At 37.5% G+C, this 26,136-nt stretch overlaps 1 protein-coding gene across 1 annotated transcript in view; it reads right to left on the bottom strand.

Annotated features, from left to right (window-relative positions):
- The window catches only part of LOC101889826 (uncharacterized), a 58,990-nt gene that overhangs the window by 13,226 nt on the left and 19,628 nt on the right, over nucleotides 1-26,136 (bottom strand). The window contains exon 4 of the mRNA XM_059120830.1: nucleotides 1,546-2,689. Within this exon, the coding sequence (XP_058976813.1) occupies nucleotides 1,546-2,689 (1,144 nt within the window). The remainder of the gene's footprint in view (nucleotides 1-1,545; nucleotides 2,690-26,136) is intronic.

The following is a 26,136-nucleotide window of genomic DNA, read 5'->3' as shown; positions in this document are numbered from 1 at the left end:
TGATATATGGGGCCTATACGAAGACCTGGACCTGCAAAGACAATTTTCTGTCATAGGCTGTAGTATTCATTACGAACTTCAAATACTAAATTTGAAACAATTCCGGTGAATAGTGACCCTAAAATCAGCAAAATACCGAATATCGGGAGGTACCGATATATGGGGGCTATACGAACACGTGGACCTGCACGGACAATTTTCTGTCTTAGGCTGTAGTATCCATTACGAATTTCAAGCACGGGAGGTATCGTCATATGGGGGCTATCGGGAGGTATCGTTATACGGGGGCTATACGAAGAGGTAGGCCTGCACAGACAAATTTCTGTCATTGGCTGTAGTATGCATTACGAACTTCAAATACCAAATTTGAAACGATTCCGGTGAATAATGTCGCTAAAATCACCAAAATACCGAACATATGGAGGTACTGATATATGGGGCCTATACGAAGACCTGGACCTGCAAAGACAATTTTCTGTCATAGGCTGTAGTATTCATTACGAACTTCAAATACTAAATTTGAAACAATTCCGGTGAATAGTGACGCTAAAATCAGCAAAATACCGAATATCGGGAGGTACCGATATATGGGGGCTATACGAACACGTGGACCTGCACGGACAATTTTCTGTCTTAGGCTGTAGTATCCATTACGAATTTCAAGCACCAAATTTAAAACAATTCCGGTGAATAATTTCGCTAAAATCATCTAAATACCGATTATCGGAAGGTACCGTTATATGGGGGCTATATGAAAACGTATACCTCCATGGCCCATTTATGAACTCAACCTGCCTACTGGCAAAATAAACATGCGTGCAAAATTTTAGCCGTCTATCTCAATTCGTCTACGGACACACAGGCGGACATCGTTAAATCGACTTAGAATTCTACGCTGATCAAGAATATATATACTATATTGGGTCTGACATGAGTATTTCGAGGAGTTATAAACGGAATGACAAAATTAATATACACTCCATACTATGGTGGAGGGTATAAAAAAGTTGGTTTTTAGACATAAAAACCTGCGATTAATTTCCTTTGCACAGCTGGAATTGCCTGAAAGCTAAACCTTGTTATCGCTTGGCAAGTCAATGTTTCGATCTAAAACCCATTTATGACATGGTCACGAATCCTAATCAGCCTGCAGGATACAATTATGTTCACCCCATTCTTATGCTTCTCTTTTCCAATCATTCCAGTCCACATTCTTCAATTAAATCCATGCTTCGCAGATGGAAATTATACACGGAATGCACAAAGGACACAAGAAAACGAACGTGGGAGGATAGTTGGATGGATGGATGAATGGATGGGTGGCGAAAAGAAAACACAACACCTGATTGAAATGTACGACAGCAGAAACCAATCACTTGTGACCCAAGTAGTCAACCAGGAGAAGTGGATAAATGAACGAGATCTGTGGTTAAGAATTCAATTGAATCCTTTTCAATTCAATCGCAGAATGGAGCAGAACTTGGCAGAACAAAAGAGTATCAGGGAATTGCAAACAAAGGAATTGAATAGCTTGCAGGTAATTACCATAAAGTGGTGGTGATGCTGGAGCGAGTGGTGGTGACGATGCAGCATGGGATGGTGCAGGAGGGGCTGGCTTCAATTGTTGTGGGGGTTGATGCTGATGTTGTTGCTGGGGATAGTAGTAGTATTGGGGCTGCTGTTGCAGTATGGGTTCCTGTTGTTGCTGTTGCGCTGGTTGATGTTGATAGACAACTTGTTGTGGTGTTGACGCTGGAGCTGGCGATGCTGGAGAATGGCTTGATGCTGGACGTTGATAAACTTGAGCTGCCTGTGCTGCGGCCAGCAGAGCACTGGCAGGCACCTGTATATATTGTGTTATATAGCCGGGAGGAGCAGGAGCTGATGCCGAGTGGTGTGTCGCCTGATGCTGTCCGCCAGCGTTTATTTGCTGAACATTATTGATGGCTGTCGGTGAAAAGCGATGAACAGGACGATAAGTACCCTGGTGATCACGGGCTAAAGGACCCGCTGCTATGCTATAGCCTGGTTGTATGGCAAAAGCATGCAACTGTGGAATCGACTGTTGTTGATGGCCATTGTTTTGTTGTGGCAAATGAGATTGCTGGTGATGCTGTTGTTGCTGCTGCTGTTGTTGTTGCTGCAATTGACGCAAATATGACATCGGTATGGCTATAATGTATTGTACCTGCTGAGGACGCTGATGACCTGGCCCACGCTCAATCAGATGCTGCTGCAGTTGTTGTTGCAAATATTGCAAAGGTAAACGTTCATAATTAAATGCAGCAACCGGTGGCCCATTATGCTGATGCGGATGAGGAGCGGAATGAGGCGGTGGAGCTGCCACATACTGAATATCCTTTTGTTGCTGGCCATTATTTTTACCAACTACCCGGACAATCTGTTTATGCTGTGTCACTAATGATGGCTGCTGCTCCTGTGGCTGTTGATAGGCCACTGCCACTTGACTGTAGGGTCTCTGATAAGCTGCACCCGGAGCAGCTGTGGCTTGACGATTTATTGTCGCATCCTTTGTGGCCGTTGTTGCTATGGCATCGTGGGCCGAGAACTGTTGATGTTGCTGCTGTTGCTGTTTCTGATGTTGCCGCTTTTGTTGGACATTGTTGCCACCTCCGTCATTAGCCGGAGTCGTTTTCGTCGTCAGCTGGTTTTTATCGTAGAACGTTGCCTGCAAATGAATGAAAGTAATTATTGTAGATTTAATGGGTAATGTTTTTTTTTTCACATCTTCTCATTCTTCTTCTTCTCCTTCTTTTCATAATTTCTCATTTTCTGTGCAATTGTTGTTGTTATTGTTGTATGATATTATAATTCCCATTCTTATCTTCCACTTGGCAAGCAATTATAATGTTAAAGTTTTTGTTGCTGGCCTCTTCTTAATGCCGCAACATTGATTTAAATATCCACTTTTTTAATTCTTCAAAATTGTTATTAAAATCTGTTGCTCTTGTCGAGCATTTATGGCGAGAAGGTAGCAGTTAAGCATTTTCATGCTGGTGTCAAGAACAATTGAAACAATTTCAAAAATATCAGTCGGTTTTGCCGACAGATGTATACACTCAGCCATTGTTCGTTTGTTAAAATATATTTTGACTTCTGTTATGATTTTTCAAATTGCTGACTCTCTTCCGAAAGAATGTGGCAATATTGTCCATTTCGTATCGGATCTAACTAAATATGATATAGATATTGGTTTCTTCCTACTTTATACCAGTTAGTGATAATTTTTAGAAAATGTTAAAATGTCGACCGACGTAATATAAAATTTGTCATTTCGTTTATAACACCTCGAAATATACATTCTATACCCTACAAGGTATATATATATATATATATATTCTTTATCAGCATAAAATTCTATGTCGATTTACCGATGTCCGTCCGTCTGTGGAAATGCTGTAGGTGGGAAGTCGGTTGATAAAATTTTACTTAGATGTGTGTTTTGGAATTGAAAATGAGCTCCATAGGTCCACGTTTAGGTATATCCCACACAGAGGGTGAGATAAACAAAACTGCAACAAAGTCAAACGCCATAATTTCTACATTTTTTTTTAAATTTTATTGCAAGAAAGCAAAAAATGTCGGAAATAGCATCAAATTTTAGAATAAGTTTAGATTTGGTCGAATTGGTCACCTTTGGCATGAAATATGACCTTCAAACGGCCCATGAATCCGTTACACGCTGCCCGAATGTTGCTCTGCGGTATTTTGGCCCATACCCGGCGAAGCGCTTGTCTCAGGTGAGCGACACTTTGGTATTTTTTTGTGCCAATCGTGCTTTCCAAAATACTCCAGACACAATAGTCCAACGGATTGGTAACCGGAGATTTTGGTGGCCATTGTGCGCGAGAAATGAAGCATGGAACCTCATTTTTTAACCATTCTTGGGTGGCGCGAGCTGAGTGCAATGGTGCTGAGTCCTGTTTGTAATGTCCAAGATCTGCGGCCAAAATGTTTGTGTGCCTAAGGCTTTAGTACACACTCCAGAATATTTTCGCGATAATATTCGGTATTTATTCTGATGCCACGGTCGATTAATACGAGCGGAGAGAGACCATCGGTTGTTATGGCGGCCCACACCATCACCATAACCGGCGCTTGAGTTCTGGTGACCAACCGAAGGTACACATTTTCAACTGACCTCTTTGGCAAGAAAACACTATCATTTTGTTTGTTTACAAACTGCTGGACAACGAAAACCAAATTCGAAAGTTCACCACTTTCGGCCAAGCGAAGCAACCATTTAGCTTTTTTGAGATTATTTTCTTTCTGTTGCGGTGTAAGTTCTTGCACTTTTTGAAATTTCAATGGCTTTACCCCACCCGAGCTCATTTTTCAATATTTGCCGAATGAAATATTGCGATATGTTCAGCTCACGAACCATTTTTCGGCCACTGCGACGCGGTTTTCATCAAGTCGCTTCTTTACTTTTCGAACCGTTTCTGCTGATGTTGTTGTTTTCTTCCGTCCACTTCCTTGACGTCGGGCTATGCTACCAGTATCACGGTAACGAGCGATGGTACGAGACACAAAACATTATTCTCATTTAAATGCTGGAGTGCTCTAACGATAGCCACTTGTAGTTTTCCAGCCAAATTTAAAGAAATCCCATTATCACGCTTGAATTCCATCACGAATAACTTTTTTTCTCGAAAAATTTCACCAAAATGCTTTTGTGCGCTTGTAAACAATATAATGACCTGTCACTGGAATACTTTTAACAGCTGTCGGACGAGTGGCTTATAAATAACAGCAGTCTGAAGTTGGTTGCAATTTTTTCATCAGATCTTGTGTTAGTAAAAATCATGTGAAATGTGGAATATGTAGAGAACTGGATGCTTATTTCGGATTTTATAATCGTTTTGGTTATTCGATATTGTGACCCTTTTGTGGGAGAGAAACCAGAAGGACAGGTCTGATCTCTACCATCTTTGTAACAGGCCTTTTTTTTTGATAGAAATGTTAAGATGTGCCAAGTCTGAATGGAATCGGATTATAATTTCGGGTTTATGAGCTTCATTAATATTCATAAATCTACCCTTTAAGAGGAAGATATTAAAAACAGTGGACCTATATATTCCATTTTCCCCCTTTAGGTGGGAGGCACTTGATTCAGTGGAGCAATATTGTCCATTTTCACACCTGACCTAGCGATGATGCAAAAATTAGAATTTGCAAAGTTAATGCAAAGTCGGATTATCCTTTTTTTTTTTTTTTTTTTTTTTTTTTTTTTTTTGAAAATTTCGACCTTTTGTGGGGGAGGTGCCGGAAGGAGTGGACCGATATTACCCATCTCCGAACCCGATATAAGTTTGCTAATAATATCACGGTGCACCAAATTTGGGTCAAATCGGATACTCCTTCGAAAGTTTTCGTGCGCACCAGCCAGCCAGACGGACGGACGGACGGACATCGCTATATCGACTCCAAATGTCCTAAAACGGATTTTGTCCAAAGATACCTAGGTTCTAAAACCGTTATTTCGATGAGACACGTTTTGTCCGTATCTGTAGCCATATGGCTGAGGGCATGGTACAATGTTATCAAGGTAGGGCATCGACAAAATCTAGAGTTTTTGTAGCGAAATAATCCTTTAGAGATATATTACATGATTTTGAAAAGAAGTGTTGACCTTTCATTCAGTTATCGCGTTTTTCAATTATTTTTTCAAAATAAATGCAACAAGTTGTTTAATTTTTTATTGTTTTGATACTAATTCTGACATTACAAGCTAAACAGGTAGACCTCTATACTTGCAATTTTTTCAAAGTTGACCTACCTTCTCTTCATTGTACCATGGCTGAGGGTATAATTTTTTTTTAATTATATTGAAATCAGTTAAGATTTAGATATAGCTCCCATATATATTTTCGGCCAATTTCACATATTTGACGCACCAAACACGATATGCACCTGTATACATAGATAGCCCCATGGTACAATGAAGAGAAGGTAGGTCAACTTTGAAAAAATTGCAAGTATAGAGGTCTACCTGTTTGGCTTGTAATGTCAGAATTACTATCAAAGCATTAAAAAAATTAAACAACTTGTTGCATTTACTTTGAATAAATAATTGAAAACCGAGAAAACTGAATGAAAAATCAACACTTCTTTTCAAAACCAGGTTCTATATATCACTAAAGGATTATTTCGCTACAAAAACTCTAGATTTTGTCGATGCATACGATGAAATAAACATTTTGAAAACATCCCAATTTGAATGTTTTCTGAACATTTTTTTTTTGTTATTGAAAAGAAAACACATACATAAACAAATAAAGATGACATATTAAGCCAAGAAAATAAAAAAATTGAAATCATGTGGTATCATAGCCCTACCTTGATATCATTGTACCATAGATAGCCCCCTCATGTCAGAAATTTTAAAAGCTTAAGATATATACCTAATTCCGATATAATTTATTTCCTTAAAAACCGGGATTATGGATCTGACAATCCGTTCGTCAAAGATTCATGTATACAGCACTCAAACGTCCTTCAAAGGTACACGAATATAACCATCTTAGTAATTTTAAGACACACTCTTATAATACTGATTTCGATTGAAAGATCCATGATAATAGTCCTAATAGTGCTAAAAAATCCAAGAATATAATCCTAATAGTCCTTTAAAAATCCAGTGATAATGACTTTGAAAGTTCCTAGGAGATCAACTAATAATAGTTGTAAATATCATTTCTCTGCTAGTCCTTAAAAGTCCTACAATAGTAGACCTAATAGTCCTTTAAAATGCACTATTATAGCTCTGAGATTCTATAAATAGTACGTATCTATCCCTGGTAGTGCTCTAAAAACAAAAATTGTAATTCTGAGTGTCCCTAAGTGATCCCCTCATACAGCCCCAGTATCCCTTAAAGATCAAGAATTATATCACTGGCTGCCTGGCAGTCCTTTATAAAGTCTACTTATATACTTCGACCAATTAATGTAGATAGCTCTGAGGGCCCTTTATATATCATAATAATAGCTCTAATAGACATTATGATAGGGAAAACTTGTTTTACGTTCATATCTCTGAGAGCCCACGATTATGGCTCTAAATACTTTAAAGATTCAGAAATATAGTTCTCTTCTTTATCCACGAAGCCCATGTTTGTAGCTCTGGCAGTCCATAAAAAAATTCCCATTTGTAGTTCTAAGTCTTTGGAAAACCCACGTTTATATCACCGACAGTACTTAAAATATCCGCATTTACGACTGTCCCTCATGTTCCGCATTGTTTACCATCCTAAACAGGTGAATCTCTCCCGACATAATTGCAATATTACTTTTAGGCCTGCTTTCAAATCATTTTCGACCATAAAAAAATAAACATGTCAATCAAATTTCCTCTATTCGCCAACGAACACAATTTTTCCATTTAAAAACGATCTACTTTTACAGGCAACTTAGATTTGGCCTTTTGGAAGAACAAAGGAAAGAAATTTCAATATTTCTGCCTGTTCCTTTGTGACTACTTAATTTTCATAGACACAACGAGAGAGAGAGAGAGAATAAAATTCCCATCAAGCAATAAAGTGACATATTTTTATAGAGGACCCCATTTTTTGGTATTGCAAATATTTGTGTTTATTTTATGGTCCTTGTAGTACTCGAAAATGTTCCTTTTTTGTTGTATCTTTCTCTCTCTCCACATTTACCCCTAATGCCTTTGGAATTAGGCAATGAAGACATTTTTGGGGGGTAATTCATGCAGATTTTTTAAAAGCAGTAAAACAATCAGTTTTACTTGCTACCCTAGAAAGGCTATCGAAATTGTCCCGAGGTCTTTTTTTTACAGTTATTGTAAGTAAACATAAATTGCTCATATATGTAGAGAAATAGGATGTCATTATTTTATGACACTACATAGACTTATTAAATTTTTCAAATCTAAAATCATTTTTGTTCGCCGGAAACCAAACAACGAAAAGTTCAAGTAAAAGGCAAATCAACATCTTTGACATGACATTTTGAAGAGCGGAGAACCGAAAATATTTCGAAATATTTGTGTGGAGATCTAAAACGAAAAAATCGTAAAAATGAAACAACGAACAACTTTTATTGCATATGTATATCAGGAATCATAGCATCAAGGAAAAAGAAGATGGAGGAAAAAGCAACAACAACATAACCGTTCTAAGAATGTGTTGTCATGAAAATGTCAAAATAAGTAATAATAAAGTTTTATCTCCCACTCTCGCACCAAAAGTCGGAACGAAAAAAAAACTCTGAACGAATGAATGAATGAACGTCTTAGAAAATTGTTTTTAGGACAAGACCAAAAGAAAAGTATTGTGGAAGTCTGCTGGGTGTGGGAGGAAAGGAAAACAATTTAAAAATGATTTATGACTTTTTGGCCAACATGTTCACCATTAATTATGAGATTTCACTTAGAGAGTCGGGCGGAAAAAGATAAAGTTCTTTCTGACGCAATTGAATTTAATATTGACCGACATGTAAATTGAGTCATGGCAGTAACTTAATATATTGGGAGCTATAAAACTCAGTTTTATCATAGAATTTAGAGTAATATTAGAAAAATTGCGAAGAAATTGAGCTAGGAAAGCAACAGGGCACCGTATATGAATATTATGAGTTTGTATCTGAGTATACTACCTACATTTAGTTATGCCTACGTTTATAAAAATTCCAAATTTGCCTTGCTATTTTTATACCCTCCACCATACATAGTATGGAGGGTATATTAAGTTCGTCATTCCGTTTGTAAATCATCGAAATAAGCATTTTAGACCTAACAAAATATATATATTGTTAGGAATTTTGATTATTTTAGCCACGTGTTTCAAAGGAACTGTCTGAAATTATACACAAGAAGTTCTTTTTGAGCACTTTACCTCCCGGAAGAGAATTGTCTATATAGGTCCACGATATCGTATATCCCCCATATAAGGGTACATCCCGATATTCGGTATTTGGATGATTTCAGCCACATTTTCCAAAGGAATTGTCTGAAATTCTGCACAAGAAGTTCTTTATGAGCACTTAACCTCCTGAAAAAGAATTGTTTTAAAGATTCACAATACGTATATCCACCATATATCGGGACCTTCCGGTATTTTTAAGATTTTAGAAGAATTTTTAATAGATGTTATTATTATTCTTTGGAAAATTTCCTAATTCGTTCCAAATGGTGGAGGGTATTCAAAGTTCGGCCCGACCGCTCTTACTGCTCTTTTACTTGTTTTATCACTGGTCGGTAATTTTCATTACGGCAAAGTAATTTTTTCGTGATGAATATTAAAATATTTCCACTATATTGCAGCCTACAATCTCGCCTTTCTAAAATAGTGTCATTTGTATGAATACATCTCTTGTAGTTTAAAAAATATTGACTTTTAAATCGAAGGCCGGCTACTTCAAAAAGCTATAAGGGTTAGATACATATTGGTGGAGAAAATCTCAATTTCATTATTATACCCTTAGTCATATGGCTAGAGAGGGCAAATATCATTTGATACGGCCAAAACGTGTCTCATCGAAATAACGGATTTAGACCCTAGGTCTCTTTGGACCTAATCCGTTAGGAGCCACCAAAATCTCCGGATACCAATCCGTTGGACAATTGTGTCTGGAGTATTTCGGAAGGCAAGATTGGCACTAAAAAATACCAAAGTGTCTATCACCTCAAACAAGCGCTTCACCGGGAATAGGTCGAAATACCGCAGAGCAACATTCGGGCAGCGTTTGACGGGTTCATTGGCCGTAATTCGTGCCAAAGGTGACCAATCCGAATAAATCTAAACTTATTCTAAAATTTGATGCTATATCCGACATTTTTTGCATCCATTCAATAAATCTTAAAAATAAATTTGAAAATTATGGTTGACTCTTTTGCAATTTTTTTATCTCATCCTGTATCATCTTCACAACAGATCTTGCGTTAGCAAAAATATTTGGATGTGTGAAATTTGAAGAGAGTTGGATGCTTATTTCACTTTCTTTGAACGTTTTGCTTTTCAATATCTTGAACCCTTTGTGGGGAAGTACCAGAAGAAATGGTCCAATCTCTACCATCTTTATTACAGATCTTGTATTGATAAAAATATTGAGACGTTCCAAGTTTCAATGGAATCGGATGTTAATTTTGCGTTTTATGAGCCTCATAGATATTCAAAATTTTGACCCTTTATGGGGGAGGTAAAGGAATGGACCTATATATCAAATCTTCACAGCAGATCTTGTGTTAGAATAATGGTATGTGTGGAATATGAAGTAAGTTGGATGCTTATTTCGGATTTTATAATCGATTTTTTTTTCAAAACTTTGGCCCTCTGTGGGGATGTACCAGAAGGAATGGTCCGATCTCTATCATATTTTTAACAGATTTTATGTTGATGGAAATATTGAGATGTGCCAAGTCCGAATGAAATCGGATGTTATTTTCACGTATTATGAGCATCATGGATATTCAAATTTAGCTCCTTTGTGGGAGAGGATGTTAATTTCACGTATTATGAACATCATGGATATTCAAATTTAGGTCCTTTGTGGGCGAGGTTCCAGAAGGAGAAAACCGATATATTCCATTTTCACCTTGGGTTAATAAAAATATTGTGATGTGTGTAATTTAAAGGCAATCGGAATCATACATCACACTTTATAAGAGTTATAATTATTCACAATTTTGACACTTTAAGGGGGAGGTAGACCAATTTTCCAATTTTCGCACATGACTTAGTACCGATAAAATTATTAAGATTTTCAAAGATTTTCAAACAAAATCGGATTATTTTTTCTTGTTCTGTAAGATAAATTATTTCCTGTGAAAATGTTAAGCTTTTGGGGTGAAGGTGGCAGAAGGAGTGGACCTATATTACCCATCTCCGAACTCAATCTAAGTTTGAAAATAATATTACGATGTACCAAGTTTGAATAAATTCGGATACTCCCTTCGAGTGCTATCGTGCGCACCAGCCAGCCAGACAGACGGACGGGGGTCATCGCAGAATCGACTCCATATGTCCTGAAACGGGTTTGGCCCAAAGATACCTAGGGTCTAAAACCGTTATTTCGATGAAGCACGTTTTTGCTGTATCAAATGATATATACCCTCTCTAGCTATATGGCTGAGGGTATAATGAACTGGAGGAACGAGTCTAAAATCTTTAAGGTAGACTTTTCGTTAACGAAGAATGGGTAGATCTCATTGTCGATATCATTACTGGTCATTCCATAATGTAAATGTGTCATATTTTACCATACTTCTAAAATATTGAAGTTTATCATTGACCCTATATTTTCTCAAAGGACCATGGAGGATTGTAAAAAAACAAAAATCGGCCAGAAGACTGATTTTAATTCTTCACAGCATTTTTCTTTTACAGGAGGTTATGAGGGCAAGCTATGCGAAATTCGAAAGATTTCACGAAGGAACCTCGAAACCATGATAACTCCCCGACTTAAGCACGTAAGCTCATTTTTGGATTACATGGTGATTTGCCTCAGCCATTGTATCTGCAGATTTGTATTGTAGTAATGTGATTGTTATCCAGGCAGGAAATCAGATTATTTCATAGATAATACCCAAATGGAAAAAAACTCAATCCTCCTTGAAATATTGTTCTTTTTCTATTCCAACAATCGAATATTGCCAACTGCTGCCTCCATTAAAATGACCATCTTTGTATGCACACACACTCGCACACATATATACATTGTTTAAAATGTAATCATCTTTAACCTCGAGTATTGATTGCAATCTCATTGAATATATAATACCGGATATGTCGAGTGATTGTGAGAATAAAATTTTTTGTCACTCTTCCCAGAGGACTATCTTATCTGGCACTTTGTCTTTGTGTGCCCAGAGACCTCCCATGTGTCGTCCTCCCATAATATATATTACTTGTGGTTCAAAAGACAAGGTTTCGAACTTTGGCATGTCCGCTGGTGGTGGTGGTGCATCGTCATCATCGATATTCTGCACACACACACACGACTCCTCATTATCACGAATCGACCACGTTGTTGCTTTTAGAATGGCACAGCCATCGTCAGCAGAGAGGTTAAAATGAACGACAACATTAGCTTTATCTGGAACAATTTGCACACACACACATTGACACAAGCGTCCATACAATTTAAAGGAGGATACATTATTCCAATCATATTGCCATGCATTGGCACATCGTTCGCTTGGAGCAAAGAACTAATACAGACCATTCTACAGCTATCCGAAAAAAACACAAGAAAAAATGGATGTCATCGTAAAAAAACCTGCAAAAGAGAGATTCATACGTGCACACCCTGTCGCCATCACTTCCCTCTCCACCACCCATTAATACATTTGGGTCAATTCTGCAAAAGCTTTTATGTGTTCGCTCGTTCCTCTGATGGTTATGCGATTAATGTCATTCTGTTGGCCACAAGTGGCACTACGTTCAAGTATTTTAACCAAGTTCATACATTTCCTGCATAATCTGCTGACACATTCATCCACTCATCCCCATGTTTGTCCAGCACAAAGGATGAAAGCTTTAATAGTGTTTTTGTTTTTTTTTTTTTTCTTCTTCTTCTTTTGCTTGCTCTTGAACTTTGGGTTGAATGAAATAGAAATTCAGCGGGATACAATGTGTCTAATGCCTTTGGCGACATATGTATTTCCTTTGGACTGGTTACGACTTTAAGAATAATGATTACTGGCCGTTTTTCAATTTTCAAGCAGTTTTTTAGTATTGCAGGTGTTTATACCCTGCAACACCATGTGTTGGGGGTTATATAAATTTGATTGGGCTAACAATTATGTAACACCACGAAATATTGGCCTCGTAAGTTCGGCCGGGACGAACTTTTAATACCCTCCACTATTTGAACGAATTTGGAAATATTCAAAAAATAGAATCCGTTAAAAATTCTGTTAAAATCCTTAAAATACCGACTATAGCCATTATATTGGGGTCTACACGACATGGACCTACACAGGCATTGTTGTCATGAGCCATTACCATATTCAAAGTCGCAAGTTGAAATAAACGGTGAATAATGTAGCTAAACCCATCAAAATATCGTATATAGGGAGGTACCATTATATCGGAGCTATTCGAAGACCTGGACCTGCACAGACAAATTTCTGTCACAGGCTGTAGCATCCATTACGAACTTCAAATACGACATCTCAAACAATTTCGGTGAGTTTTGTACCTAAAATCATCAAAATATCGAAAATATCGGGAGGTACCGTTATATGGGGGCTATATCAAAACATGGACCTGCACAGACAATTTTCTGCCATAGGCTGTAGTATCCATTACGAACTTCAAATACCAAAATTGAAACAATTCCGCTGAATAATGTCGCTAAAATCTTCAAAACACCGAATATCGGGAGGTATCGTTATATGGGGCTATATCAAAACGTGGACCTGCGCAGACAATTTTATGTCTTTAAATACCAAATTTGAAACAATTCCGGTGAATAATGTATAATACCGAATAATAAAATACCGAATATCGAGAGGTACTGTTATATGGGGGCTATATGAAAACGTAGACCTATATGGCCCATTTACGAACCGACCGATATTATCCATTTTTGGACCTGACCTAGAACTGAAGCAAATATTAGGAGTTGCAAAGTTTGAGGAAAATCGGATTTTTGCTTCCCTTTCTGTGCAGAATATATATATATATATATTTGATAATTTCAAACTTTTGTGGAGGAGGTACCAGAGGGAGTGTACCCATATACTCCATCTTATCATCAGACCTTGGGCTAATAAAATTATTGGGATGAGTGAAATTTTATAAGAGTTGTAATTATTCAAAATTTTGGCCCTTTCTGGGGGAGGTACTTGATAGAGTGGACCGATATTGTCCATACTTGCACCTGATCTAGAACTGATGCAAATATTAGGATTTGTAAAATTAGAGCACAATCGGATTGTCCTTTCTCTTTCTGTGCAGAAAATATATTTTTCTGAAAATTTCGGCCTTTTGTGGGGGAGGTATCAGATCTGATGGCGATTCTATCTAAGTTTGACAAAAATATTACGATGTACCAAGTTTGGATCAAATCGTATACTCCCTTCGAGAGCTATCGTGCCCACCAGTCACACACACAGACGGACGCATGTACGGACGGACATCGCTAGATCGACTCCAAATGTTCTGAAACGGATATGGTCCAAAGAGACCTATGGGCTAAAACTGTTTTTTCCGCTAAGCACATTATGATGTATCAAATGATATATACGATCTGTAGCCATATGACTGAGGGTACAAAAGGGTCCAAGTTGGTATGGTCTACTTCACATATATTCCAAATATAAACGTTTATTTGGCAGCTCTACTAAATATGCATAGTGGTATAGTGTATCATATGCATGATGCATATTCTCGCGCTTTTTATACCCTAAACCGCAAGGTGGTGAGGGTATTATTTCTTTGTGCATTTGTTTGTAACATGGAGAAGGAAGCGAGATAGACCCATAGTTACTGTTACATAGTTACATAGTTGAAATTGGAGATAATCGGTCAAAATGTAGATATAGCTCCCATATATATCTTCGTCCGATTTGCCTTTTATTGTGCACGAAACGTGTAATATCAGCCCGAATTGTATGGAATTTTGCATATACACCCAAATTAGGCCTGAAAATATGTATGCCAAATTTGATCGAAATCGGTTCAGATATAGCTATAGCTCCCATATATATTGTTCAACCGATTTGTTATTTTTGTCCTCCGCAGCCGTAATATGCACTCTGTAACAACAATATTTGGGGAAATATATCAACTGCAGCTCAGAAATACATTTGCTACATTTTATCGAGATTGGTTCCGATTTGGATATATATCCCATATATAACTTCGTCCGATTTACCTTTTATTGTGCACCAAACGTCTAATATTTGCCCAAATGGGATGAAATTTGGTACTTACGACCGAAGGTAGTATGCCAAACTTGGGGAAGATCGGTTCAGATATAGCTATAGCTCCCATATATATTGTTCATCCGATTACAGCCGTAATATGCACTTCGTAACAACGATATTCAGGGAAATATATAAAATACAGATCAGAAATATCTTTGCCAAATTTTATCGGTTCCGAATTGGATATAGCTCCCATATATATATATATTTATCTGATTATACCCTACAACACTATGTGTTGGGGGTATTATAAGTTTCATTGGGCCAGAATTTATGTAACACCTCGAAATATTGGTTTCCCATATAGGAAAGTATATATGGATCTTCTTAGCTCGCCGAGCTGAGTCGATCTAACTATGTATGTCCGTCCGTCCGTCTGTCCGTCTGTCCATGTTAATTTGTAATCACTCTACAGGTCGCAATTATGGTCCGATCTTCACGAAATTTAAAATGGAGATGGGGTTAGGGTCAGAATAGAAGCCTATTTCTTTTGGAGATGATCACCAAATGTTTAGGGGTTGAAATGGACCAAATACTGAAAAAATTTCGAATTTTGCAGTAGCTATACAGGTCGCAATTATAGACCAATCGCTGCGAATGTATTCTAGAGTTTTTGGGCGGGGAAGAAGCCTACCAACTTGGATGGTCATCGGATAATATTTAGCGGGTAAAATAGACCATATCTTTTGTGTTGAAAAAATTCAAAATTTTTCATTAAACCGCGAATATTTTAAATCCCGACGAAATCACAAAGCCATGACAAGGTTACTTCTGACCTTTACATCGATGTTAACATCCAACAAATCGGATATATTGCAAAATAAATGCGATATATATGTCTATCAAAGAAGATATGCTTGTCGAGAACGGCTGAACTGATTTCGATAGTTCTCATTAATTCAGAATGGCCTCTTGGCAGGAAAGAAAAAACGTCTAAAAAATCGCATAAAATATCTCTCTAAAGATGAAAATATTGGTTTTGTAACATTTTCTCATATTTTTTCAATTTTGTCATATTTTTCATTTTGAATTAAACATTTGGTAATATTTCTACAGCTAACAAAACTAAGTAGTTAGGATATCAGGATATCATATACAGATCGCATTTATGGCCCGATCCTTACGAAATTTTGCATGGGGATAAGATGAGGGTCAGAATAGATGTCTACTCTTTTTGGAGATGATCGCCATATATTTAGGGGTTGAAATGGAACAAAAAACTGCAAAATTGTCAGCAGGTCATAATTATCGCCCGATACTCACGCACATTTCAATGGGGGTTAACGCACATTGCAAAAGCCAAGCAGTTTCGGATGGCCATCAAAAAATATTCATTGTGTGAAATAGTTTGTCAACTTTTGTAGACTAAATATAAAAAACAAACCTAATTCTTAAAATTAAACAAAAACCGGGGGTGAAAATTATCTTTTTCCGTAGCTTTCCCATTCCGATTTGCACAGTAGCTATTTTTAAATCTAAACAACACTTATAGCCATTATTGCTGAATACACTCACGCTTTTTTATAATCCAATTTCCAAAACAAATCCTAAAACGCCATTAAATCCACCTCCCATCCATTTTCATCTTCTGAGAGTTTAAACATCAAATATATTCCCAACATAAACAAACATCTTTGGTGCGGCAGAACAAAAACATTTCCTGAAATTGTTTTGTCACGAGGCTTAAATGCTTCTTAATCGACTCGTAAGTATCGTCATTAGAATTTTATATTGGCATTTTGACTTACCATTAGGAGGTAATAAAACTTATGCAAAATGGATGAGGCACAATAGCAACAACAACAAGAGTCGCTAACCCTTTTTTCGCTTTTGGCTGTTCCTATCGATGTCATAAATCTGCTTAATATTCGTGCCATAAAACCAACATTGCCGAAAAAAGAGCAACTGAAAATCCAAAAATGAATTGCATCCTGTTCCGCAATTTTCCTTAACTCCAACGAACCCCACAACCAATCGTTGCACAATATATATGACAACAGGGGAAGATGTGGCTTCATAGTAACTGGTAGTAGTAATACCCAATAACCAGAATAAACATTTTATCGAACATTTGTGCTTCGAGTTTACCGCAAATTTCCAACGAATATAGACAGAGAGTGAGCGACAGAGACAGAGAGTGGGTATTTATTGAGAAATATGTATGCACTATAGAGTCGGTATCAGTATAGTCGGGAATTCATGTCGATGATGCTGTGGATTCTGATGTTGATGTATAGAAACATGGGTAAATGTTCGCATTCCCCCCGTGTGATGTCTAATGCAAATCTCCAGCGACATCAATTGATGGCATGCCGGTTCGTCGGTTCGACATCGATTACCCAGTGGATTTAGTCATAACCATACATCAACACTTCATATGGGGCGGCATAAAAGGTTCCAACGCGTTCGAGTCGAACAAACGAACAGCGAACAGAGGGGAACAGAGCGAATGTTTACTGGAGTGGGAAATTAAGCTAAGCGGCGTTGAAGTTTAATGGTGGATGTGGCATTTTAGATCAATAACACAAATATGACTTTGGCGAAGTCAAAGTGATGCGAGGCAATATCTCAAAGAACATTTATGTGTCACATGCACTGTAGGTTCTATGAAGAGTTTCGGCGTCATTTCAAAACGGAGACAATTGTGTAGATACTTTTTTTTGATTTTAAAAGAAAAGAACAGTAAGCAAAGGTCAAAAGTCGGGCGGGGCCGACTTTATGATACCCTACACCACTATGTGGATATAATAGATTTCCCGTAACAAAAAACTATGAGCCTTATTTGAATGCGTATCAGGGCTTTGGAGCAGACACAATTCGGTTGGATATGAAAAAATCTATCTGGTTTGAAAGTACAGAAGCGACTTAATCAAAATGGCTCGTGAGATGAACATATCGCATTCGGAAAATATTAAATAATGAGCTCGGGGTAAAGCTTAACTTACACCGCAAGAAAATTGACTCAAAAGAGCTAAAGAGTTGCTTCGCTTGGCCGAATTTTGTTAACTGCCGAATTTGGTCTTCTCCGATGAGAAAACATTCGTTGTCTAGCAGTTTGTAAACAAACAAAATTATCTTTTTTACTTGCCAAAGAGGTCAGCTAAAAATGTGCACCTTCGGTTGGCCACCAGAACTCAAGCGGCGGCCATGGTGATGGTGTGGGCCGCCATAACAGCCAATGATCGCTCTTCGCTCGTATTAATCCCTATCCCTATTTTCGCGAAAATATTCTGGAGGTTGTATTAAAGCCTTAGGTACACAACCATTTTTGCCGCAGACTTTGGGCATTTCAACAGGACTCAGCACCATCGCACTCATCACGCGTCACCCCAGAAAGGTTGCAAAATGAGGTTCCTCGCTTCATTTTCAGCGCACAATGGCCACCAAAATCTCCGGATACCAATCCCTTGGACTATTGTTTCTGGAGTATTTTGGAAGCAAGGTTGGCACTAAAAAATACCAAAGTGTCGATCACCTCAACAGAGGGTATATATCATTTGATACGGACCAAATCCGTTTCAGAACATTGGGAGTCGGTCTAGCGATGTCCGTCTGTCTGGTGCGCACGATAACTCTCGAAGGGAGTATCCGATTTGGTCCAAACTTGGTACATCGTAATATTATTTTCAAACTTAGATCGAGTCCGGAGATGGACAATATCGGTCCACTCCTTCTGGTACCTCCCCCACGAAAGATCGAAATTTTCAAAAAATATATTTTTTTGCGCAGAGAGTGAAATGATACTCAGATTTTGCTCCAACTTTGTACATCCTAATACTTGCTTCATTGCTAGGTCAGGTGTGAAAATGGAATACATTGGTCCACTCCATCAAGTACCTCCCCCACAAATGGTTAAAATTTTTAATAATTACAACTCTCATAAAATGTGATGTAAGAGTCCGATTGTCTTCAAATTTCACACATCCCAATATTTATATTAACCCAAGGTCTGGTGCCAAGATGGTCCACCATCCATACATCGGTACCGCCCCACAAATGGTCGAAATTTTCGAAAAATACATATTTTTTGCACAGAAAAAAAACGATAATCCGATTTTGCTCCAACTCCAATATTTGCGTCAGTGCTAGGTCTGATGCGAATTGACAATATCGGTCCGCTCCTTCTGGTACCTTTCTCACAAATGCTCAACATTTTGAATATCCATGAAGCTCATAAAAAGCGAAATCAACGTCCGATTCCAATTCAGACATGGTATCTCTACAATATATCCATCAACACAAGATCTGTTATAAAGATGATCCATTTCTGTTGGTACCTGCTCCACATAGGGTTCAAGATTTTGAAAAACATAACGTTCGACATAAGACATAAGCGACATAAGAATCAAACTCTCTTCAAATTTCACACACACAAACATTTTCGCTAACACAAGATCTGTTGTGAATATGCTATATATCTGCGAACCCCTTCTGGTATCTCACCTACAAAGGGACACAATTTTCAATACATTTATCTGTCATAAATTGCGAAACAAGTCAGCGATTCTTTACAACTTGCTATATTTACATATATGTCTTTCAACCAGAATCCTGAGATTAAAATGGAATTTAAAATTTTCCATAAATATGATATAATTGTTCGATTTTCTTTTATATTCATAATAATATTTATATCTTATTTATGTAGGTCCGATATGAAATGGACAACATTGGCCCATTCTTTCAAAACCCACTCCATAGAGAGTCAAGAGTTTGAAAATTCATAACAGAAGTCAAAATATTTTTAAATAATCGAACATTGGCTGAGGGTATACATCTGTCGTTAAAACCGACAGACACTTTTTTACTTTTTTTATCTCAACCTGTACTATAATTGTAAAAGTACTAAATGCTACCTAATTTTTGTCTTAGTTGAAGGAACAGTGATAAATAATTAAATTTCATATTTTGGTAACTGTTGTTATCTGAAAAGGAAATTTGGAGGTGGAGCCATGTATGACTTTTTTATACGAAAATTACTAAATTTAGTATTGGGTCAACGGATGGAGCTGTAATCCCGGAATTATGATATTTAGGCCTCTATTACTATCTGGGATTGAAATGAGAAATGTTGTTTTTTTGGATATTCGTATTTTTAAAAACTACCTGGCTAATTTCTACGTACTATTTAAAACTTAAAATTTCATATTAAAAATCAATTTAAATATCTATCAAAAAAATGTCTTTGACCTCCCCAAGAAAACCATAAATACTAATTACGTCTTGAATATCCTTCCGAAGTTAATTACTTTATGCAATTTCTTAATTTCTTCGTTTTCCTTCAAAACTAATACTCATTGAAATTTCCCTTTCATTTAAGCGTTAAGCACCCTTCGGTCATTGTCGTAATGATCATTGCTGTGGTTAGCCACAAATTGAGAATCAAAAGGACCAGAAGTGGAAGTATTTCTTTATCTTCTTCCTCTTCACCCACCTCTTCATCCTTTGAACGCTTGCAGGCGTATTAACAACTAATTAAGAGGACTTAACAAATATTGAATTACATTGTCGGTTTAGCAGAAACTATCTACGGCTATTATTGTTCAATTATTTAATCAACTTTACGAAACTTTCGAATCGGAGAGAAAAGTATCAAAAACAAATCGAAACCGAGAAAACTATGCAATTTTTTTGTTGGCCACAATTGTCCGGACACATGTAAATTAAAGTATTTTAATTAAATTCAAAAGTTGAACATTTTAGATTTTGAGAAATTTCCCAACCAAATGTGTCTATGTGTGTGTGTGAGGGTGTATATGGAAAACGTTTGTAGTTCAGGAAAATCACAATCTTTGCCTACACCCAAAATTCATTTAAACATTTTTGGCCAACATGTCGAAATAAAGGTTTGTATATTCCATAGTTTTGCCATGTCGACTGACCATTTCTCCTGCCATACCTTTTGAGCTGTTTAAAACTAAATTTACCAGCATTTGACCACAAGTTGCGGCTTTTTCTATTTTCGAGTTGAAATGGTCTTCTTATTTGTATATTTGGGTGTATCACATATGAGCGTTTCCATGAAATGCAGAATTTCAATTCAAGAGACTTAGGAGGCACAGTCAAACAATTTTTTTTCTCAAGGTTTAAATTACTAATCCGCATCAAATATGTAGCAAAGAACCACATCTATAATCCATCAATATCATATCCGAATTTGATGCATTTTTAAGTATTTTTGGCCACTTAAAGTATTTTTATTAAAAAACTTATATATTGGCCTTATAGGAAGTCACGGAAAAATCCATACGTTAAAATAAGCAACCGCACCAAATTCATTGAGATTTAATATTGGTCCATAGCCCAGCTCATGCTCCATACGAAAAATATGCTGCATGTGTAAGACGAGGATCGATAAATTTCTATGGGAAAAGTTGAAGTTGGATATTTGGCTATGTTGATCTATACAGAGTGAGATGAAGAAACCGCAACAAACTTCAGACTGCTGTCATTTCCAAGCCACTCGTCCGACAGCTTTTAAAATTATTACAGTGACAGCTCATTATATTGTTTGCAAGCGTACAAAAGCATTTTGGTGAGAATTTTCCCGGAAAAAGTTATTCGTGATGGATTTCAAGCGTGATAGTGTTATTTCCTTATATTTGGCTGGAAAATCTCAAGTGACTATCGTTAGAGCACTCCAGCATTTAAATGCGAATAAATCTTTTGTGTCTCGTACCATCGCTCATTACCGTGATACTGGTAGCGTAGCCCGACGTCAAGGAAGTGGACAGAAGAAAACAGCATCATCAGCAGAAATGGCTCGAAAAGTAAAGAAGCGTCTTGATCGAAACCCGCGTCGCAGTGGCCGAAAAATGGCTCGAGAGCTGAACACATATCGCAATATAAGGGTAAGGCCATTGATATTCCAAAAAATGCAAGAACCTACACCGCAACAGAAAGAAAATAGACTCAAATGAGCTAAAGAGTTGCTTCGCTTGGCCGAAAGTGGTGAACTGCCGAATTTGGTTTTCTCCGATGAGAAAACATTCGTTGTCCAGCATTTTGTAAACAAACAAAATGATCGTGTTTACTTGCCAAAGAGGTCAGCTGAAATGTGCGCCTTCGGTTGGCCACCAGAACTCAAGCGCCAGCCATGGTGTGATGGGTTTGGGCCGCCATAATAGTCGATGATTGCTCTACGCTCGTACTAATCGACCGTGGCATCAGAATAAATACCGAATATTATGGCGAGAGCCTTGGGCACGCAAACATTTTGTCCGCAGACATTCCAACAGGACTCAACACCATCGCATTCAGCACGTGCCACCGAAGAATGGTTACCAAATGAGGTTCCTCGCTTCATTTTTAGCTCACATTGACCGCCAAAATCTCCGGATACCAATCCGTTGGGCTATTGTGTCTGGAGTATTTTGGAAAGCAATGTTGGCGCTAAAAAATACCAAAGTGTCGGTCACCTCAAGCAAGCGCTTCGCCGGGAATGGGCCAAAATACCGCAGAACAACATTCGGGCAGCGTGTGACGGTTTCATTGTCCGTTTGAAGGCCATAATTCGTGCCACAGATGACCAATTTGAACAAATCTAAATTTATTCAAAAATTTAAGGCTATTTCCGACATTTTTTGCTTTCATTCAATAAAATTGAAAAACGGCATAAAAATTATTAAATTAAAATTACTTAAAACATTTTCGAACACAATTGTATCCACAACCCTCGTTCTTGTTCAGAAAATTATTTCACCACTTCCTATTAGAAATTCTGTTCATTTGCAGATCTTTTATTTATTACCTCTCAACGGGACATTTGCTAATACGCCCATATTCAATGTCTTTTGCAGAAGAAGCAAAGAAAAAAAGCCAAGAAAGAGAGACAATCGAGTTTAATTTGTGGCCGTCCAATTTTATTTCGAACATGAACAGTAATTTTATGGAAAAAAGAACACATGCATAGGATTTTATAGAAAAATATCGACAAGCTTAATTTATTTCAAAATATGTAATTATTGCTTTAATTGTAAAATAGAAAGTCATAAAGGAAAAAAAAGCAGTAAGTTCGGAGGAACTTTAAATACCCTCCACCATTTGGAATATATTTGGAAATTATCAATAAAAAATGAAAAACCATTAAAAATTTTGTAAAAATCTCAAGCATACCGAATATAGCCTTTATAATGAAGTCTTCGACCATCATAGACAACTTTTGTCATAAGCCATCAAAATATTCAAATATGAAACTTGAAAAAAATGCGGTGCATAATGTAGCTAAAATCATCAAAATACCGAGTATAGGGAGCGTACCGTAATATCGGGGCTGTACCAAGACCTGGACCTGTACATATGCACAATTTTCTCTCACAGGCTGTAGTACCTATCAGGAACTTCAAATACGAAATTTCAAACAATTTCGCTGAATATTGTACCTAAAATCATCAAAATACCCAATATAGGGAACTACTGATATATTGGGCCTGTACGAATACCTGGACCTGCATAGACAATTTTCTGTCATAAACTACAGTTGCCATTACGAACTCTAAATACGAAATTTGAAACAACTCCGGTTAAAAATGTTCCTAAAATCATCAAAATATCGAAAATCGTACTCTCCAATTTATGGGGGCTATACGAAGGCGTGGACCTGCATAAACAATTTTCTGGCATGACTGTAGTTCACCTTACGAACTCCAAAATACGAAATTAAAAAAGACTCTGGTGAATAACGTCGCTAAAATCATAAAAATGCCTAATATTGGAAGGTATCGTTATATGGAGGCTATACAAAGTCGTTGGCCAGCATGCGCAATTTTTTATCATAGACTGTAGTACCCTTGACTAATTCTAAATACTCCGGTGAAAAATTTCCCTAAAATCGTCAAAATACCGAATATCGGGAGGTACCGTTATATGAGGGCTATACGAAGACGTGGACCTCCAAAGACAATTTTCTGTCATAGGCTATAGTATCCATTACGAACTTCAAATACCAAATTTAAAACAGTTCCCGTAAATAATGTCGCCAATATGATCAAAATACCGAACATCGGGAGGTCCCGTATTTGGAGGCTATACGAAGACGTAGGCCAGCATAGACAAATTTCTCTCTAAATACGAAATTTGAAACAAATCCGGTGAATAATGTCGCTAAAATCAAAATGCCGAATATTGGAAGGTACCGTTATATAGAGGCTATACGATATCGTGGACTTATATAGACAATTCTCTTCCAGGGCGTGAAGTACTCAGAGGCAACTCATGGTGTGGATTCTCAGACAATTCCATTAAAAATGTGGATACAATCATCAAAATACCGAAAAACGGGAATTAGCATTATATGGGGGATATACGATATCGTGGACCTATAAAGCCCATATTCGAAACTTACCTGCCTGCACACAAAAGTCCGATCTGTACAAAATTTTGGCTTTCTAACCTAATTCATTTTGGCTCTAGTGTAATTACAACATACGGGCGGACGGACAGGGCTAAAGTATTTTACGCTGGATCAAGAATATACAGGGTGAGATGAAAAAACTGCAATCAAAGCCATTGAAATTCCAAAAAGTTCCAAAACTTACACCGCAACCGAAAGAAAATAGACTCAAAAGAGCTAAAGAGTTGTTTCGCTTGGCCGAAAGTGGTGATTTGTCGAATATGTTTTTCTCCGATGATATAACATTCGTTGTCCAGCAGTTTGTAAACAAACAAAATGATCAAAGAGGTCAGCTGAAAATGTGCACCTTCGGTTAGCCACCAGAAATGGTGTGGGCCGCCATAACAGCCGATGGTCGCTCTCCGCTCGTATTAATCGACCGTGACATCAGAGTAAATGCCGAATATTATCGCGAAAATATTCTGAAGGGTGTATTAAAACCTTGGGCACGCAAACATTTTGGCCGCCAACCTTGGACATTCCAACAGGACTCAGCACGCACCACCCAAGAATGGTTACAAAATGAGGTTCCTATCTTCATTTCCAGGGCACAATGGCCACCAAAATCTCCGGATTCCAATCTGTTGGACTATTGTGTCTGAAATATTTTGGAAAGGTTGACACTAAAAAATACCAAACTGTCGATCACCTCAAGCAAGCGCTTCGCCGGCAGTGGGCCAAAATACCGCAGAGCAACATTCGGACAGCGTGTGACGGTTTCATTGGCCGTTTGAAGGCCATAATTCGTGCCAGAGGTGACCAATTCGAACAAATCTAAACTTATTCCAAAATTTGATGCTATTTCCGACATTTTTTGCTTTCATTCAATAAAATTTGAAAAAAGATGTAAAAATTATGGCTTTTGACTTTGTTGCAGTTTTTTTACCTCACCCTGTATACACATTGTAAGGTCTAAAATTATTATTTCAATGATTTACAAACGGAATGACGAACTTAATATACCCTCCACATAAGGTATGGCGGAGGGTTATTAAGTTCAAGAATAGTAAAACTTTTTAGATTTTTTTCCAAGAGTTATCATGGCCTATATATTATGACAACAATTATACGCACCCATAAAAGCCTATTTTACAACGACATGAGGCAAATATGACCTATTCAATTAATGGCTTAGGACATAGCCATTAATTGAATAGGTCATATATTGGCAGTGACAAATGGTGTGACTCTTAGCACCCATAATGCTGATGGACGCCCAACATCGTCCACTGCAACGTATAAATAACGCCAGCAATCATACGCAACATTGAACTTTAAATATATTACACATCAAGCTCCTCTGCAAAATCTGACCAACAAAATGAATTATGGCAAACATGATTCAAACAAGTTTCAAAACAGGCCATTCGGTTACATGACTGCCGATTACATTACCTGGCATGGTATATGGCCTCAATGTTACATTAAAATTTAATTATATGTCTAGTCGAACGAAATTATTCAGATACGACTAGGCCGGCCGACTGGGAGTGGAGCAAATGAGTTCGTTGGGCTACACTTTTAATCTATTTGTCAATTTGAAACTGAAACTCAATATCTGCCTACGAAGCAGTCATCCAGCCATCTATTCCTCCATCCATCCTAGCATCACCTGAACTGTGTGTCGTCTCTCGACAAACATTTCATCAGCATCAATATATAATTAAGTATGTTGTGAAACCTGAAACCGACTGGGAAACCGTAGCAGTTCCCAATGCCATGCCAGCGAATGAGAGACTGACAGACCGACCGACAGACAGCCAACCAGGGAGTATCAATGAAATGGTAATTAAGTGAACATATGTCAATTTTAATTAAAACAAAGTTT

This window comes from Musca domestica, unplaced genomic scaffold, assembly GCF_030504385.1.
Source record: "Musca domestica strain aabys unplaced genomic scaffold, Musca_domestica.polishedcontigs.V.1.1 18, whole genome shotgun sequence".
Classification (NCBI taxonomy): domain Eukaryota; kingdom Metazoa; phylum Arthropoda; class Insecta; order Diptera; family Muscidae; genus Musca; species Musca domestica.
The sequence above is the reverse complement of the archived record's forward strand: the minus strand, read 5'-3'. Positions and strand labels throughout refer to the sequence as shown.